The 16,849-nt window shown below is 40.0% G+C and overlaps 1 protein-coding gene across 2 annotated transcripts; it reads right to left on the bottom strand.

Annotated features, from left to right (window-relative positions):
- Positions 1 to 14,357: 14,357 nt before the first annotated feature.
- On the bottom strand, positions 14,358 to 16,558 carry LOC147603267 (uncharacterized). Of its 2 annotated transcripts, none has more exons than XM_086796858.1 (2): positions 16,121 to 16,558; positions 14,358 to 15,124 (listed from the first exon to the last, which is right to left on the bottom strand). In XM_086796858.1, the coding sequence occupies exons 1-2, from the start codon at positions 16,454 to 16,456 to the stop codon at positions 14,897 to 14,899; spliced, it is 564 nt and encodes a 187-aa protein (XP_086652984.1). In that variant the 5' UTR covers positions 16,457 to 16,558; the 3' UTR covers positions 14,358 to 14,896. The 2 variants fall into 2 exon arrangements, with proteins under 2 accessions (XP_086652984.1, XP_086652983.1); XM_086796857.1 differs by having other exon boundaries at positions 14,358 to 15,133; positions 16,121 to 16,551.
- Between the last annotated feature and the right edge of the window lie 291 nt (positions 16,559 to 16,849).

A 16,849-nucleotide genomic window follows, 5' to 3' on the forward strand; every position in this document is an offset into this window, starting at 1 on the left:
AAACACCCCAAACCTTGTTTTTATTAGTAAAAAAAACACACACACTGACATCATACTCAAGGGAATCTAGGGTAACATGGAATGTAAATTCTATATCGTAAATCGATTGTTTGAGTAGTTTAGTTAAAGTAACCTGGAACTTCAATGTTTTGTCTATTGGTTTGTTTTGCAAGACTATTGCTTGTAGGGATGAGTTTAGGTTGTCCCAATGACACCCAAGTGTCTATTGTCATGATGTTATGACTAGCTCGAGGGCTAATCAAGGCACGTTTGTGCTTAACATCATTGCCTGTAGGAAATCCAACCATACCATGATAGAATCTTCCAAAGGATTCCAAAGGAACCCACGGGTGTTTTAATTATTGTTTCAGCTTCAGATCCTGTTTCTGTTTCAGCTTCAGATCCTGTTTCTGTTTCATTTTCCCACTCACTTTCATCCTCTGTTTGGGTACCCAACTTTTTCAAGAGTACCCAATGTGTACACTGGCACACTTGGCCCTGACAGTTCTTAATGAGGACTGTTTAGAAACTTGTGAATCCTCACAGTCCTGTTTTATGGAGTTCTTTATGTCTTGGTATGACTCAGGTTGAGCCATTAAAGGTGCAAGTGTGCTGATGTGATGCTGGCTTTATCATCCTCCAAATGAGGTCTTGCGAGACTGTTTTAATCTTATAAGGGAATTATCGAATTCCTTATGTGCTTTCTCAAGTGTATAATTCGTACAATTTGTTTCAAATGACTCTTCTGTAGAGAGTATGCATTCCTCTTGAAAGGGGAAGTGGTACTCCTCTGGGCTTTGTATTTTGGTTGCTGTTTTAGGATTGACATTATAAGACTCAATCACAACTAGTGACCCTGTAAGACATTCAACCAAGCTAAGCATGCTCTCCTGAGCTTGTTTTTTGCATTCCGCATACGTCATGTGATCATCATTATCCATTTGGGGTGGTTGGGTGGGTTCTAGTTTTTTGATTGGTCTAATTGGTGCACTGAGCGAAGAGTAAGAACTTGTTTCATCCTCACTTAGTGATGTACTAGAACTTGTTTCATTCTCTGACTTTCTTTGGTTTGTCAGTTCTTCATTAGGTTTACCCATGCGACGAGATCGAATTTTCTTTTGGGCTTTTGTATCTTGTGTCACATATATGGGTGTCGAGGTTTGTGTGGTGGTCTTTGAGGTGGATGCTTCTGCATCATGTATAGCTTTTGGCTCTTTCATGTTTATGTCCCTTTTTGGGTTTGTCCTCTACAGACTCCTTTTCCCTGTCTTTTAATTCGACCTTGGTTTCGACAGTTTGTTGTCCTTTGTTTTTCTTGGTTTTAGATGGTTTTGTTTTCTCTTTTGGGTTCTATTTTCAAGCATGTTCTTCTACCCATGTTGAGGTATTGTCTTTTGCGTTCCTTTTGACCGTTTCTCGTGCCTTGGCGGCTTGTAAGCGTGTGAGCACATTCAAGGACACCATGGACAATTGCCCATTTTATACACTTAAGATGTTAAGAGTTGTATTTTGTGAGACAAGTTGCATTGAAGCAACTCATCTTGGGCAATCTTGGAACATGTGATCAATGTCACATCATTCACACGGGTCGCAAAGTGTCAGTGACTATGGGCATGTAAGTATTCCAAACTGTGCAGTCTGCCACCTTGTGAGGTCCACGACAATAGAAACACTGAAGTGTCCAATTAACTGCTTCCTGAGAGCAGTTTCTACCCTTTGGATTGTTTCTGTTTGGTGTACGAGAGATGGAGGTTTTGAGTCCATTGTGGATGAAGCGGGACATTTTTTAGTATCATGGTCAAAGGTTTTATAATATATGTAGTATAGAAGAATAGGTGCCTTTCATGCACAATGAGGATTGGGATGGTCATAGTGATTGCATTCAACATAAGGCATTTCGTTTCTCACTTTTAGAGGCATCAAGGGTGTCTGGTTTTGAAGGTTTTCATCCTCTCTTAGAGATGTTAGTTGTAAGGTTCTAAGCAAGGCTGCATAAAATTTTGGGATCGATCTTTCTTTTGCCATTGCTTCACTGGGTTTAGATGAGGAACACCTCGTAGCATGATCATCTTGTAGCATGTTGTCATCTAAACGTATTGCTTCTTTGCAACATTGATCGAATGTTTTCGGATTGGATACAATGATCAAGTTGTGTAAGCTATTATTCTTCAAGCCCATCATGAAACATCTCTTCAATTGAACATCGTTTAATTTTTCCCATGACTCACAACGTGAGTCCAAGAGTTTTATCCTAAGGATAAAATCTCTAATGGATTCATTTGATTGACGTTCAATATTGAATAGAGTTCTGTCACTACACTCCACCGATCACCTTGTTTGGAAAAGCCATGTATAAAGGCTGATTTTAAGGTTTTGAAGTTGGTCTTGATCATCGACATATCAATGCGATGAACCATCAACTAGCTTTTCTCTCTAAGCATAAGTTCAACGCATGTACCTTAGTGGGGCAGTTGGGATTTCTAAAGGCTTCACATCTCTGTTCAAACATTTGAATGAATTGAACAGGGTCTGTTGTTCCGTCATATTTGCCCATAATTTTAGAAATTTGTACGATCGTATTTCTGTATGAGTCAGTGAGGCCGTATGTGAGTGCTCTTGTTGGAAGATACTCAGTGAGTCCTTGGGCCACTCTCCTTTCTAGACTAGTCAGTATGTTCAAGGTGTGGGCATCTAGGAAAGGGTTGGTACTAATAGGATTTGTGAGAATGTTAGGCAAGGGGCCAAAGCCCGGTGGGATGGAAGTGATAGAGGGTGTAAAACCTGATGACACGCTTGTTATAGGCATGGCCAATGGCATTGGGAGGTGAATTTGTGGCATAGATCTCAATGGCTTGAAGATGTCAGCCATTGGGTTCAGTCCTTGTGTGATCCCTAGCAATCCCTCTATCGTGGCCATGTCAGAGTGCCTAAATGCTCCTTAATGAGCAATCACAGTTCATGTCGACGGACTTCACAAGTTTTATGAAATTTGATTTTTTTTAATTATTTTTTTATTTTTTTATTTTTTTTCGTAGACTCTAGTTCCATGAAATTGTAGAAAATGGTTCATGTCGTGAACCGGACTCAACGGAATATTAAATTCATTTTTTTTCACGTCTGACTTTTCACGGCCTGAACTTTCACGGTTCACGGCCTGAACTTTCCATAGCTCACAGCCTGATCTTTCACGGCTCACGGCCTGAACTTTCACGGCTCACGGCCTGATCTTTCACGGCTTGAACTTTCACGGTTTACGACCTGAACTTTCGTCGGATTTTTTATTTTTTTTTAAGTCTAGTGGGAAATACAAATTTCCCTTTTTGGGGGGGTGATATTTTTTGAATTACACCCCTCATAAATGACCCCCAAAAAATGGACAATTTTGACAACTCATGAGCATCTACTCATTGAATGCTCATTAGCCTTAATGAGTTATGTAAAAAATGATTAAAGATTAATCCAAGATTAATTCTTTCACTAATCTTTCCCTCTTTTACACTAATCAAGACTCTTATTAACTACTAATCCCTAATTAATTCACACAATTGAGCACATCATTGGATAGAGCAAGGGAATGCTAATCTTTGTGCATCAAGAATTGTGTAAATTAATCTAAAATAGGGAATTAATTAGACTCTTAATTATGGTCTCCTCTTTTAAGGTAAAATTAAGCAAAGCGAGTCAAATTTCTTCACCATGATTGATGAAAAATTGATGTGATTAGGTGTTTTGATGCATCTAGATTCTCTCAAAATGCTCAAAAATGCCAATTTTGACTACTCATATGATCAATTTAGACCCCAATTAACATATTTTCTATTTTTTTGGCCTTTTGAACAAGATTAATCACTGTTAATGACAAAAACCAGTTCATTAAGAGAAATCAGTCAAATTCAAGGATTTTTTGATGGGTTTAAGAATTTTTTTGAAAGATTAAGCTACTCCTAATGCTTGCTAATAGTCTAATCCAAATAATTTCAACAAAAAACACACAATTAAACTAAAATTAATGATCTTAATTCTATGTTTAAACTAAAGAGAGCTAACATTCACTAAAAATTGCATTCTATTACATTGTTTGATGCAATGGATGCAAAACTAAGCCTAATATAAACTATGTGCAAGCCCTAAGAACATGAAAAACCACCAAAACAACAAATTAATCTAAAAATTAAGCAAAAAGCATTCTTTTCAAAAACAAAAAAAAAAGACCTATTCTACACCAAACCTCACACAAATCGCCATCAAAACCACTTATTTTTCATGGGAAACCATTAATCAAGATAATGGGCAATAGGTTATGGGTAGATTAGAGGCAAAACAATGGAAAAAGCCAAGGGATGGCTCCTTAGGCAGCAACGCCAAAAATGTTATGGCTCACCCTAACCCTCCTTGAAACACATCCAAAAAGAGATTACCTGGTGAACCGTAACTATCGTGAGGATCTTTCCAATGGCCGAGTTCGTAACCCTTGAGGTCTCAAAGCTCTACAACTCCTTGAGAAGCAATTCCATCGCATCTCTCGCAAGCGTTGTCACACCGCCGGGGTTACACTACGGGTGCTCGTCCCTCCTCTCACCTCACTTCACTCACACACACTCACTAGCATGCATTAGTAGGGAGAGAGATTAGCAAGAGCAAGACTCAATTGCACAATGGGAGAGTATGTTGTATTATGAGAGAAATTCACTTATATACATCGCCATAAGTGTTCACACTCACTTAAACTATGGTCGGCCGGGCACTTTAGGCTCATAAAAGGCCTAATGCTATTACAATGACTACTCTAATATATCCATGAATTACATCACTTAGGACTTCATCCTATCTTGCTACCGCACGCTTTTGAAGTGGGAATGACCCTTTGGTGTATCTACCGTGACTCCTTGATGTAAGATAATGGTGGTAGCTCTTGTTAATCCTAGAATTGGATTAACAAGAGAGAGAGTGGGAGGTGACTAACAAAAATTTAGAGAGAGAGAGAGAGAGAGAGAGAGAGAGAACTAGGGCACGATACACACACACATAGAGAGAGAGAGAGAGTGACATATATACACACATAGAGAGAGAGAGAGTGACACACACACACACACACACACACACATATTGAGAAAGAGAGAGTGACTATTATTAAAAACTTTCCTCCCCCATTCCACAACTGACGAGCCTGCCACATGGGGAGTGGGGGATGGATTTTATTTCTTTTCAAAAACTAAATTTTTTAAAGGAAAAAAAACTCTATATTTCTAATCCACTAGCCTATCCACCACATATTAAATTGGACTAAGGAGTTGGGATTACATTTATCCAACAATCCCCCCTTAAGACCAACTTCTTACAAGAACATGAACCAAGTCTAACATACCTCCTTGACACAATGAGTAAGAGTCCCCCCTTAACAACAACATAGGGTAGTGTACTCTCCTCTACAACTCGTCAAGTTGGAACAACATAAGTCTTGACTCAACCACATACATGACATAATCTAAAAAGCATACTCATCATGTACATCTTTTATACTAAGACTAGAACAAAGATTTGTTTCTTCTTGTTGGTTGACTTCTTCAACCACATGTGCCTTTGCTGGCTTTTGATCTTTTTGGTAGCACTTTGAGGATGGATGATTCGTCTTTCCACAATACTCACAAGGATGTTTGGAGAAACAATCCTTAGTAAGATGATTTGTACGACCACAACTAGTACACCTCTTCTTTGTTGATGTCGTAGTAACAATATATGCATAAGGATCTATCACATCCTTTGTAATCTTCTTGTCTTCTTCCTGCAAAGAATTTATGATACTTTCCAAAGAAGGGACTGGCTCCTTCTCTTTAAGTACCGTCATACTTTGTCTAAAGCTAGAAGGTAAGCTTTTAAGCAGGATAGTAATAGCATCTTCTTCAGGAACAGGAGATTTAACATAAACCAATTGTGTCATTAAGCTCTTCAACTTGTTAATCAAAGCTGCCAAATTTTCATTACTCTCCATGGTTAGATCAAAGAGTTGCATCTTCAAACTGATCTTGAAATGCTTTGCCTTTGCACCAAAAGTACGTTCTAATAATTCCCAAGCTTCCATAGCTGACTCAACATCATCAATATAATGAATAAAATCATCTTCTAAAGAAGTAATGATAATACCAAGTGCTTGCTCATCTTTTGCTTGAATAGCAGCCGTTGTAGCTCTTATAATTGCAGCAGAAATACCTGCTTCATCTTCAATAAGTGGCTTGACCGTACTCCACAGATTTTTCTTCATGAGGTAGCCCTTCACCTTGATTTGCCATGTATGAAACCCAGTTCCATTGAATTTGTCAGGGAATTTGGAGCTCATGATGATGAAATATGATGCTTGATGTTGAAAACTTGCTCATATAGATGATTTAAGCCCAAATAATAAAAATATCATCAATATAAATCAATATAAGTATCACCATGTTATTGGAGCAAAAATTACAGAAAATCGACGACTTGAAAAATGATGCATACAGCTGTTACAGTGGACCATATGCTCCAATAATTCATACGTTGAATCCTCACTTGATGTACTTGAATCACCTCAGAGGAATTTGGCAAATTCAAAGAGACCACGGCGAATTGTTGCGATGAACAGAAAACGAGCTATTTGACTGGCGATGACGAATTCGTCGAGCTGCGCCAAAATTGGCGTGTGAGCTTTGAATTAGGATATGCGTGGGAGCAAAGCAACAAGGCTATAACAAAATTTTGAGGTATAATCAACTCAGGTGCAAGCACGGAAGCAATCTACAACATGTGGTTCAAACAGAGAAAAACTGGCTATGGTGATTAAGAGATTGATTAAGATTTTTGCTAATCAACTAAACCTAATTGGGCCAAGCTCTGATACCAAATGTTGGATATGATAATTAAGCTATGAAGATTGATCAAAACATACTCAAGGTGGATCCATCGCACCCATGCTACTCCGTGCACTGATCTACTCACCAAAAACACAAGACACATTAAATCTCGCTTATTCACCCAACACGATGCGACCACTGCTCCACGCTCTCGTGCGTAGCGAGTCACCACCACGACCATGTGGAAAATGAGCGTACCATAAATATCACATAAAATATCAAATAATTCCACAATTCTCATTTCCATAACATACCACAAGGTTAAAAGGCAACTGTCCTTAGTTGTGTGAAATAAACAAAAGCAAGGGTGGCTAACCTCATGCTAATGTATTGCCTCAGTTGGGGAATCGGCACTAAATCAATGTGCTACCTCAGTTGACGAATTAGCACTAAATGAACGTGCTACCTCAATTGGCAAATCGGCATTAAATGAATGTGCTGCCTCAATCGGCGAGTTGGCACCAAAACATGTGGAGGAACTATGACACTGCCTTAGTCGGTGAATCAGTGTCCATAAAAGAATCAATGTGAATGTGAGTGGTATGCTAGAATCAAGTGTCGGTAGTGCAAGGTAAGCGATGTTTCAGGAATCCGTTGTGATTCCTGAATAGAATGATTCTTATACTTCACCAAGTAACGATGATACACAGTGCCAATACGGGTGGTTGTTTAATCATGGGGTCAATAATACTTTCAAGTACTAGAACTTCAGATTCATCCTCGAGGAGAGGTGGATTACCAATAACAGGGTTAATAGGAGTGGGGCTTTTAAAGGGTCTCAATAAACTAATGTGGAATGAGTTATGTATCTTCCAGTGAGTGGGAATGCCCTAGCAGAATGCATTTTCATTGATTTGTTGGATAATTGTGAACGGTCCCAAAAATCTAGGAACCAACTTGATCTTAGGATGCTTGGCAATATTCTTTAAGCGTCTTTTCTCTATGCGAAGCCAAACTATATCATTTTCTTTGAATTTCATTGATTGTCGTTTCTTATTGGCTTGAGCGGTGTATTTCAATTGTGCCCGTTTAATAGATTTAGTGACTTCAACTAAAATAGTGGTATGGTCATGAACTAAAGTGTCAGCAATAGCTGGAACATCACTAATTATGGCAGAGACAAGAATGTGAAGTTTCTTGCCATAGACAATTTCAAAGGGAGCTCGACCACCAGTAGCCGAATGGGGGGTATTGTTAAGAAAATTGAAGTAAAGGCAAATGTTGATCCCAATTAGAGGGTTGGTCAATAGTGTAGGATCTAAGAAGATCCATAATAGTGCTATTGGTAGCTTTAGTTTGGCCATTGCTTTCTAGGTGGAAAGCAGATGTAAAGTCTATTTTAGAACCTAAGTTCAAAAAACCCAAAAATGATTACAAAAAGCAGCCATCTCGGTAAGAGAGAATGACTTTGGGAAAGCCAGTGAGGGAAGATAATCTTAATGAATAGCTTAGCAGCTTGAGGGGTAGACAAGGTCTTCTTGCAAGGTACAAGGTATGCCTGCTTGCTAAATCTATCAAAACTATGGTCCATATCATGTCATTATGAGAGGAGGTAGTCGGCAAGCCAGTAATAAAATCCATTGAAATCTCTTCCCATGGACCTTTGGGAATAGGAAGGGGCATTAAAAGACCAAAAGGTTTACCATGATGGTGTTTAATTCTTTGATAAACAATACATTCAGACATAAATTTTGCAATGTTATGTTTCATGTCAAGCCAAAAGAAATATTCTTTACATGCAGCTAATATGGATTGAATTCCTCTATGTCCCATATATGCAGGAGCATGCATCTTAGTTATGGCTAGTTCTCTAAATGGTGTAGTGATGCAAAGTCTCTTTTGAAAGAACAAAAATCCATTTGCATAAGAATAATCATTTAGTTGCAAAGAATTGTTAGCACCATGCATGGTCCACTTTTATCATTAGGGCCTTTGGTTGAGGCTTATACATGTACTGCCTTATGTACCTTAGGTCCTCGCCATTGCAGTGTGGGTTTCAGCTTCTTGGCTTTAGGTATTTTGTGGAAAAGACTTAGGGCATGGTTAAGGCCAACTTTGGCAACTAAATCTTGGTGGTGTTACTACCCTAATAATACCCTTGTGATGATGTGAGCAGCACCCATCATCTCTTTGGTGAAGGTTTTGGTTTTGCTTACTTTCCTTGGTTGGAGATGGAATGTTGGGTCACTATCTTGGGGAGCCATACCATGGTATTGCCTTCATGAAATGACATGGTGAAAGTTGTGAGGCATCCAATCCTGCTAGAATCCATTGTTTTGATATATGTCTTAGTTGGTGTAATTCAGGGTAGCCTAATCTGTATTAGGTCTGGTGGATCATAAGGTTATGGTTAGTCTTGGTATCTACAAAAGCTAGCTTTAGTTTGATTTCTTTGTGGTCATACACCTAGCCATAGCGTGGCTAGTTTTACCTCCCATTCTTCTTCTTCTAAGTCAAAAACTACACCCCTAACAACATTTAACTGTAAAATTATGGCTGCCGTCATTAATCAATATAAATAGTGTAGCTAGGAGTATCGCTATAAAGACAAACATGTAGCAAAACCTCCATTATAAATTAATAGATTGTAAAAGGATGACCCACCTTTTTGAGATTTAATGCATTCTACTATAGTTCCTTGGCACTCTTTCTCCCTAGCTTCTATCTCTTGCACCTTATCTCACTGGACTCTCAAAGGATTAATCCTTTTTGAGATTTAATGCATTCTATTATAGTTCCTTGGAACTCTTTCTCCCTAGCTTCTATCACTGGACTCTCAAAGGATTAATCCTTTTTTTCATATTTAAAATTTACTACATGATGCTATTATAGCTCCTTGCACCCTTTCTCTGTAGCTTTCATCTCTCTTCACTATCTCTAGGTTCCATCTCTTGCACCATCTCTCTCTCTCTCTCTCTCTCTCTCTCTCTCTCTCTCTCTCTCTCTCTCTCTCTCTCTCTCTCTCTCTCTCTCTTGCATCCACTCATGGACCGGACGCAAAATCTTCTCTTAGTGTTGTTCAGGAAAATCATGGTGGATTACAAGATCATTGGAGATAAATTGGAATTGGTCATTGGGGATAAATTGAAATTGGAGGTTGCAATGGCTATGCTACAAAGGGTGTCATATTATCGTCTGAGAGAGAGAGAGAGAGAGAGAGAGAGAGAGAGAGAACAAAGAAAGTTAATTTATGTCTTCATGAGACCAAAAGTAGAGCCATGGAAAAGACTATATGCATAGAGCATTTGCATTGTTGTGGACAACAAATAATAGAAAGGCATAGATGTTCCTTGCATTAAAAAATAATTATTAAACTAATTTAGGCCCTTTCAATTACAATTGGTATCCACCTCAAAACATTTATATACCAAGGTTAGGACCATCAGCATACTAATCAAGTGTCTACATTGTCAAAACATTAATTCAAGCAAATTGATTTAATTTCACTCAATGGTTACTCAAGAGACCATATAGAAATATACTCATGAAACCAGATAAGGTGGCTTCTTGAACATAAGCTTACCCTCTCTTCCCTGCAATACATCACCATTATCTATGAGAAAAGAGAGTGCCATCTCTCGTGGATTCTTGATCATAGTCTTACCCTCTCTTCCCTCCCATACATAACCATTTTTTATGAGTAAAGAGAGTATCGTACCTCTTGGCTTCACACCCAATTCCAATTTCTATGGCATCATTGACAAAAGGGAAGTGCCTTTGTTCGACTAATACCTACTTTTTACTACCCATAGATCCTCATGCAAACTCTTCAAGTGGATATCCTTCTCATGAAGCTTCTTCTTGAAATTTCCCATCTCTACATGCATAGCATCTTGCTCATCATTGACCTACACCTTCTCTTTACCATGGGATGGCTAGTCACCTTATTCTATCCATGCATAGAGCTAAATGCATGCTCTATGCATGAGCATACATTTGTCTTTATGGGCAAATGCATCTATGCATAGATTTAGCTCAATTCATAGATGAATTTAGTCTATGCATGAATTGAGCTGTATGCATTGAGTCTATGCATGCATAGAGGTACATGTATGCTATGTGCATATAGATCAATGCATGCATAGAGGTACACGTATGATCTTTTGATCAGCCTTGGTAGGGATCACCTGGAAAGTAGAAGAAACAATGATATCACATACATTAATTTCCAAGTTCCTTGTCCTTCTGATAGCTCCTAGAATTAACCCATTTGTTATATGCTAGTTTAGTAAGGTAGGTAGAGGGCACAACCTTGTATTCTAATCCTACATCAGTTACCAATTGTTGATTGATTACATTAATTTGGGTTCCCCCTTCATTTATGCATCCAAAACAACCTCATAAATCACAATCGCATCCATCATTGGCACCTTATCATAAAGCTCAATGTCAATATCATGCAGGTTGGACTCTCTTTGGATTCCCCTTACTTGTTTTCACTTTCTTCCTCTTGTAATGGGTGTTAACTACGTTAGCACATTCTCTTCATATAATCTTGGGTGATAAGGCCATGAGCTGAGCAAATGTGATATTTGATGTCATATGCTCTAGATCAACCGTTAAGTTATAGTCTAGCACCTCTTGTCCCAAGGCAAAGTCTTTCTGCAAAATTCTTCTCTTTACGTTCTTCTTCTTGATCCACTTCTCCTTTCAGGGGTCCTCCATCTTTTCCTTTCTTCAACCTCTTGGCCAACAAAATGTCTTATGATCCTCATCCTTCTCTCTTCTATCCATATGATCCACTAGGGGAAAGTAAAGCATGATCATTGTGTATTTATTTATCAATCTTATTGCATGGGCATCCCTTTTGCCTTCTTACTCTAGTCTAGGAGGTCCATTAGGCTATGTGATTTTTCTTCTTGAAATTTGACAATGGCTTCCTTTCTAAGTGTCATGTTTTTGGTTCCTTATCTTTTATCTTGTTGCTTAACCAAGGCTCCAATCTTGATATGAACACACGAAGATTAAGGTGTTCTATCTCAATAAAGGTTACTTCAGCATCACTTCAATGTCCCCTTGCACATTTCCCAAGGTTGTCGGCGCATACCTTTGAAATAGATCCTTATATTGATGGTCCATAGTAGCTATTGTGGTTCATCTCTAAGATACCCCAAGTATTCCATCTATTGTAGTAGTAGACAACCTATAACATTCTCTCTAGGCCCTCCTACTTCCTCTCCTACTAAAACTTCCCTTTAACCCATCTCTCCTCTACGTTTGAAGTCAAACATGGAGTGTATACGGTAGAGCATCCCTTTGCTTAAGCTCACCTCTCACCTATTTTTGGATTTAAACACAAAGTGCATCTAGTAAAGTTGACTTAAGCCCATCCATCCTCAAACATTACGTGTAGATGGTAGAGTCTAAAGGACTCCTTACAGCATCTCCTTGCTGTGTGGCTTGGACAAGGGTCTCTTTCCCTTTTGAGTGGCTTGGATGAGGGGGTCTCTTTCCTTGTTAAGTGGCTTGGAAAGAAGTGTTTTGCCACTTATTGATTGACTTGCTAGCTCATCACCATCTTCAAGAGCAATGCACCCCTACTAGCTTACCTCCATCTCTAAGTGCATCCTCCAAGGGTTAAAAGCCTATCTATGATAGGAGTTAGGGCTTACCCGGATGTGGGGGCCAATAAGTCCTATTCAAGAGGCTAAGGGCTAGTACGGATGAGGTCTGGATCGACCTCGGGTCAATCAAAAGCAAACTAGGCACAGCCAACCAGAACTCTGGCTTGGGGGTGGTTTTGGTAGGGAATTTATGGTTGGGAGTGCCATAATCTATTGTGGTCATCGACCTTGGATTTGATTTATTCATGCATGTGTGGTGATAGGTCTTAGACCTAAAGTCATGGAAAAATCTCATGCTATGTGTTAACATCCCTAATTGGGTTTAAGACCAATATTAACCATGGGTTGTAAACATAGGGTTAAAGAGATATACTAGCCCAAAGGCGGGTATGGTTGAGGGTTAGGGATAAAGAGATATGCTAACCCACAGTCAACTAGGCTGAGGGTTAGGGTTAAAGGCCAACCTACAATAGGGGTTAGGGTGTGGTCGGATATGAGGGATGATAGGACCTACTCAAGAAGCTGTGGGCTAGTAAGGATGAGGTCTCAATCGACCTTGAATCAATCAAATGCTAATTAGGGGCACATAATGGCTTGGATGACTCAATAACCTAGAACCTAAAGCTCAAGGGTGGTTCAATGGTTGGGAGGAGAGTCGCTAGCCACAATCTTTCATGATCACATCGATCTCGGATTTAATGTGGATAATCTAATGCATCAAAACAAGTAGTGTGGTGACTGGTGAAGGGTATCATGACACAATGCAGCATTACAATATGACCTATTCTTAATTACACTGTCAAATTACACACTCACTTTTCCCTCGTGATCAGGTGTTACTGGGGACACACCTATCCCATGGTCAAATATTGTTGGGGCAACCATCTTGTGGTATTGTTGGGGTAGCCATCCCCTTTTAACCCTTTTAAAGCAATACTTTTAGGTGTAGCCCACTTAAATGTGGTGACTGTGGTGAAGGGTATCATGACACAATGCAGCATTACAATATGACCTATTCTTAATTACACTGTCAAATTACACTCTCTTTTCCCTCGTGATCAGGTGTTATTGGGGACACACCTATCCCATGGTCAAATATTCTTGGGACAACCATCTTGTGGTATTGTTGGGGTAGCCATCCCCCTGAGACAAAGGCATATCCTTCAACCCTTTGAAAGCAATACTTTTAGGTGTAGCCCACTTAAAGACAACCCTCTTCTTTGTAAGAGCAAGCAAAGAAGGTGAGTACAGTGCCTTTTCTTCGTAAATAGCAAGCAAAGAGGAAGCCAAGTGAATAAAAATGCCCTACAAACCTCCTGTGGTACGCAGATAACCCCAAAAACTAGGTAATCATGAACTTTCCGTGGCTCTGGTCATTCTATTACTGCCTGCACTTTTGCAAGGTCCTTGCATACACCTTCCTTGGAGAACAATGTGCCCAAGGTAGTGTGTCTTAGAGAGAAAAACTCACCTTCCCAAGCCTTTGTGGGGCTTTGTCAAGGAGCTTTTAAAGCAGGTGACCGGGTTTTACAGTAGTACAAAGGTTACTGGTGCTTCAGAGCCCCCGGAGATGGCCACGGGTGGTGCAAGCGGCCTACATGCCTATTCCACACAAAGCCCCATCTCAGAATTTCTTACTGCAATGCTCACGCATCAGATTTTGGTTTTACTGCTCACTAACTCAATGTGCATTGCTGCGACTTTTGACATATCAGATAACAATTTGCCCCAGGGAATGGCTGTTGGTTGACCTTTTCCTTGTGGAAAGGGAGAGGCAAAGAGCAGGCCTCCCAATGGCATTTCCCTGGTTCATCATACATTCGATGTACTAAGTTAAGTTGTCCTTGAATAAGACATGATGTTAGCAACCCAAACAATGTGAAGGCCTGCAACATTGCACAAAGCAACTAGCTGTCTAAAAACCACTCTTATTTGCAAAGGGCGGCGTACATAGTACTGATTTTACCCAATTAGGATAATGGTACAAACCTTTGATAAAGACCAGATTAATAGCATCACTGACACTGAAAAGGAAATCTTGCGAGCCACTTAGAAGAGTCTATTGGCCTAAACCTACAGTTGCCCTTTTTTTAAAGCAACCAGGCCAAAAGGCGGAAGCAAAACAAAGCATGGGAGCTTTGTTGAAAAGTCGTAAGAAAAATTAATCAAATTTAAACACCAAGTTGGAGGAATAAGCCCTACAAAAGAATCTATTTCTGTCTGCTGATTCAAGCAGACAGGCTTAATGGGGCTTCTGAATCCCTTATAGTCTTCTATGTCTTGCCCCCTCACAAAGAAGTGCTCTGAAGTATTATGGGTTGCTGCTATATGTCATTCGAAGCAACACTTCCAAACACCTTATGTGGGATCGGGGCACACAAGATAAAACTTTGCCATGATTATAATGCCATTTGTTCAAGAGAAGGCAAAGTGCTGATGACTGATTCTGCATCAACTCCACCTTACACATGTAGATGACTCAATTGATTGAACCACATTTCCATCAAATGTGCACACTGGACCTTTCAGTTTGGCAGGCCTTGTCTTCATCTTGATTTTGAAGCTCGGCCGCACCCTTGTGTATCCAGGGAGAGGGCCAGATGCTTGTGAGACTACTTCGTCCAAAAACTCTTGAGCAACATCACCATCTTCGTCCATCATCAGCTTCTCAGAATACCACTGCAAACCCTGCAAATGCATAAATTAGTTGTTGAGAGAAGCCTCTGCAGCAGAGATATCAAAAGTGAAGGATGTAAGGCAATTCAGAGGAGTAAAAGTAGCTGAGCCAAAGCATGGAAACCAAAAATGTCTCGGGTGCACACCCATTGCAGCATGTGTGCATTCACACATGTGTACATACTTGTACATAAATACATAGATTGTAGATGAAAAGGATGTTTACTACGTCTTCATGGTCTATCAGAACATATTCTCTATATACACAAAAAGCATGCAAACATGCAGAAAACAGCATAGGATTAATGTTGAAGGCAAAAACACATACAAGCATAGAAGTGTGTGTGTGTGTGTGCGCGCGCGCGCATAGGTTTAATGTTGAAGGCAAAAACATATACAAGCATAGAAGCATGTGTGTGTGTGTGTGCATGCGTGCGCGCGCATGATAACACAATTTTATGGAAACTCTGTGATGCATACAAGCATAGATAAAAAATGAAAAGAGCCGATAAATGAATAGAGTATGATGACATAGATCCAAGCAAATAAACATGCATATATACATACATGATAAGATCCATACACAGGGATAACTAAATACAGTAAGTTCCTTCGGAAATGGGAACATAGCCAATCAGGCTAAAAATGAAGTCAGAATCTAAATATGAATATTAAATATGTTCAAGAGCTCACTTTTACAATGTTAATGAGACAAGTGCTGAGCTCTTGCATTGAAAAGAATCATCTGAGCTGTCTAAGCAAAATTAGTGAGCAATACAGTTAGGATCCATGTGCTGATAAATGAAGTGCGATCAAGTGCTGAAACGCAGATGCAATGTGCTCATGATTAGAGCATTCTTCTGTGTGATTAAGCATAATAATGAGTTCAAGAGAAATATGCTGTCTGATTAGGCGTGCTGGAAATCTAAGATTGATGATGGATGCAGATGCAAATCCAAGAATCCAGACGTTGAGGGGCAGATGAAAAAGATGCGAAACCTGGACGCCTCCAGATCCGGGGGTGCACTCGATGACGACGGGGGCGCAGGGCTCATTGAAGGCAGGAACCGAAACCCTAACCCGAAATCCAGGGGGGGGCTTGACGGAGCTACTCGTCTCGACAAGGACGGCATCTTTGTTGATGAAAACATTGAGGTTCGCTGCAGCACGGGAGCCCTCCGGAGGCGTCTGTTCAGCAGAGGCACAGGCAGAGGCAGAGGCAGAGGCAGAATCAGAAGAGGAGGAGGAGAAGGGCGAAGAGGTGCCCTTCAGAAGACCCAGATGGCCCAGAATCTTGTTGAACACCCCCGTCATGCACCGCTCGCGGTGCGACATGATCCCCTACCTCACACGCCAGTCTACCTACACAGAGAAGAGACCCGCACTCCGCCCACCCCGCGCTAGACATGTTCGGAGCTTTCATAGCGGGAATATCCTTTCAAGATTCGCCAATATATGGCCGGCCTCATGTTGTTGTTTGAGAGCACCTTCCCACGCGCTTGGCCATTTACACTAAGTTTTTTTGTATTTTAGTGTAATTTTGATGGGTATTTAAAACTTTTGCAAGTATTTTACTACCAGTATATCGGGCCCGGCCATGCATAGAGGCTTGATTTTTGTCAAGCACCTTGCCCTTCAAAATTTCGGGCTTGGTGAAATATAGCAAGCTTTTTTTGTATTTTAAAAGTTTGCAAGTATTTTACGACCAAAATGCTCAAAATGGGCATG

Source organism: Cibotium barometz, chromosome 64 (genome assembly GCF_041138505.1).
Source record: "Cibotium barometz isolate CiBa-2024 chromosome 64, ASM4113850v1, whole genome shotgun sequence".
Taxonomy (NCBI): domain Eukaryota; kingdom Viridiplantae; phylum Streptophyta; class Polypodiopsida; order Cyatheales; family Cibotiaceae; genus Cibotium; species Cibotium barometz.